Source organism: Parambassis ranga, chromosome 2 (genome assembly GCF_900634625.1).
Source record: "Parambassis ranga chromosome 2, fParRan2.1, whole genome shotgun sequence".
Lineage (NCBI taxonomy): Eukaryota > Metazoa > Chordata > Actinopteri > Ambassidae > Parambassis > Parambassis ranga.
In genome coordinates, this window is record NC_041023.1 from 25,178,232 (window position 1) to 25,181,207 (window position 2,976).

Sequence of the window (2,976 nt, forward strand, 5' to 3'; positions counted from 1 at the left end):
CAAATCAGCTGATTTTAACTCGGTTCAGGATTTTTATGTTTGTTTGGATTCAGACTTTTGCACATTTTAACGTCCTTCAGGGACTACAGATAGGCCTGGACTCTGTCCAATCACCAGTGAGCCCTCACTGTGATCGTCCAATCATCAGTCAGCCCTCACTGTGATCGTCCAATCACCAGTCAGCCCTCACTGTCATCACAAACTGTAAAACTGTGATTGTTTAAAACAAAAGGAGCTCAAACCAAGTGAAGTGTATCATTTATTTTGTTGCTTTTTCTGCATGTGCCACAATAAATAAACAGACACAATAATATATTATTAAATTAACACTTTAAATATCAAATAAATATGAAAGATTTCAGTAAAAATATTTCCTGAATGGTTCAGTACTGTAAACATCATCACTTCTCTCAGAGGGTCATCCTAGCGGCCTTGTTTAAAACCTGACTGTAACTTTAAAATCAACCTGATTGATCCATGTTATAAATTAATACGTGCTTTTGTTATGTAGTATTTCCAGATTATTGATCTGCTGCACACGATCCTGGCTGCTGGTCAATAAGTAGAAAACTGAGCTATGAAACAGTTCTCACAGTGGTGGAATGATCTCAAACGTCCTCCATCTTTGTCACACCGCCGGCGCCCCACACTCTCTCCCTGCTTCAGACCCTGGGGCGGGTTTTGGGCCGTGTGTGCCGCCGTCGCCTCCTCTGATTCCTGAAGCTCTCAGACAGCGAGCTCGCCTCCTCGTACAGCCATGGCAGCTCCCACAATGCTTTGCTCTGGACTATGAGGTTATCCCTCTAAAGGTGATGAGAAATATTGTTAGTGTGATGGTAGCAGCACGGTGTGTGAAGGCCTGAGTGTGCCTGTGTGTGTTACCTTGATCTCCTGGAGGTCCTGTAACCTCTGCAGCAGCCTCTCCTGCTCCTGAAAGCCGCTGGTCTTCAGTTTCCTCACCCGCCCCAGGATGTAGGTCAGCTTTGTCCTGACATCACCACTGGGATCCGTCCCCGCGGAGCTCAGCCTGGCCCCGGAGGCGGGGGAGGCGGCCTGACCTCTGCTCTGTGCCATCTCTGTCTGGGGGCTCGGAGTGGGCAGCTGCTCCAACATCTGTCCAATCAGCTTCTCATAGGTGTCCAGAACGCCACCAAGGAACAGCATCTTAGTCTGAGGAAGAGACACAGAGAAGAGTCACATGTTTGAACCAAAACCAAAGTCAGAACTACAGAACTCCAGTTTATAATCCAGCTGCAGACCAAGGCAGAGCTGATGGAGCAAACACAGGGTGGAGCAGAGCTTTAACCCACCGTCACATGGAGCTCAGTTCAGACACATTATATCTGCTTTCATGTAGGATTTCTAAGGTTTTTGGAGGGTGCAGAGCTCAGATGAATCAGACTGGAACAAATGTAAAAATAAAGGTGACACCTGTAAGGGAAAGACTAGAGGGGAACCCCGGAGGGCCCTTCATGCTCAGTATGACTCTCAGTCTCACACCTTCCTCCTGAGGCCCACCAGGGATGCTAAAAATTAATCTGGACTGCTGAAGACTTCGTGGAGGCTTGAACCACACACTGATCGCACACTGATCACACACACACAACTCAGCCGCCACTGGAGCAGATTTTACATCCTCCTTGGTGAAGAGTGAAAGTTTCACCTGCAGTCTGAGAGCATCAGAAACATCTGCATGCTGCAGAGCCAGCAGGAAAACAACCACAAACACCACAACACAACATCCAGCCCGATGAGCACTCGCCTGAAGCCTGATGGAGCTGCTGACTCAGGCGGCTCAGCCAGAGACAGGAGGCCACGTTAGCAGCGTTAGCCTAGCTCAGACCTACAACATCTGGTTAGCTAAGGTGAGGATGGAGCAGCTGGCAGGTCCTGCAGCATGTTAGCATCAGCACTAGCAGTGTTATCTGTGGAACCTAAAGGATGAAGCATGCTTCTGACTGGATTTAACCCTGTCTGTTCAAGACCAAACAAGCCAGATGTTTACCTCCAGTCGGCCGCTGAGCAGCTCCCTGGAGAAGACGGGCCTCCCGTTGAACCTGTCTCGAGGTGAAATCTTCTGCAAAACATAAACCAACCATCAAAACTTTATTTACATTCAGGCACACGATTAAAGCAAATTTAAAATGTGTTGCCTTCAAGGGCAATTTGACATCTGAGAGGTGGCTACTGTAAAACACTGGACAAGCCGACACTAGAATAACCTTTATGTTCTAACCCTATAAAAGCTGTCCTCACTGCTGCATTCAAGGCCTGTCAGCCATCAGAGTTTTTATACAACTGAGGTTCTTTGACCACACACACACACACACACACACACACAGACACTGTTGTCTGTTTCCTCTTTACAACACACTCACACACACAAACACAGTCAGCTCTGTACTCACATAGTGCTGCAGCAGGGTCTGGATAGTCCTGTTCATGTCTTGAGGGATGTAGGATCCTCTGACCTCGTACAGAAACACACACAGGCACAGACAGACCAGCGCCCTCGCCATGGCAACCATCGTTTGATAAATACAGCCGTGCACTGGTCCGGTTGTCGGTTCGATTCCCTGAGGCCTGCCTGAGCTTGGTTTGGTTCAAAGTTTTGGGTTCCTGTTGGAGCCGAGGCGGCTGACAGCTGAGTGTCTGTCAAACTGTTCGACTCGTCTCCAAAGCTTTAATTTATAACTCCAGAGAGAGGGGGGGAAGAGAGAGAGCGAGCGTGTGTGATGCAGCGATGATCTAGGTGTGAAAATGTGGTTGTGTAGTTTCCTTTAAATCACCAAACTTCATAGAAGTGGGTGAGGGGTCTCCCACTCGTGCAGCTATCAGCGCTCTGCACAGTTTCACAGCACACAGCTGTTCAATCAGGACCAGTGGCTGCACCGGCCATACTGGGGGTGGGGGGGGGGGGGGTCACAGGTTTCTGCTGGAGGCCTAAATTTGAACGCAGCAGCCCGGTGAGGTTGG

At 48.8% G+C, this 2,976-nt stretch overlaps 1 protein-coding gene across 2 annotated transcripts; it reads right to left on the reverse strand.

The window, feature by feature from the left end:
• Positions 1-246: 246 nt before the first annotated feature.
• Positions 247-2,649, reverse strand: ifng1 (interferon gamma 1). 2 transcript variants are annotated; one of them, XM_028399937.1, is made up of 4 exons: positions 2,409-2,649; positions 2,006-2,074; positions 883-1,170; positions 247-803 (listed from the first exon to the last, which is right to left on the reverse strand). In XM_028399937.1, exons 1-4 carry the CDS (start codon positions 2,526-2,528, stop codon positions 663-665), a joined length of 618 nt encoding a protein of 205 aa, XP_028255738.1. In that variant the 5' UTR covers positions 2,529-2,649; the 3' UTR covers positions 247-662. The 2 variants fall into 2 exon arrangements, with proteins under 2 accessions (XP_028255738.1, XP_028255736.1); XM_028399935.1 differs by having other exon boundaries at positions 2,006-2,077.
• Positions 2,650-2,976: the final 327 nt, after the last annotated feature.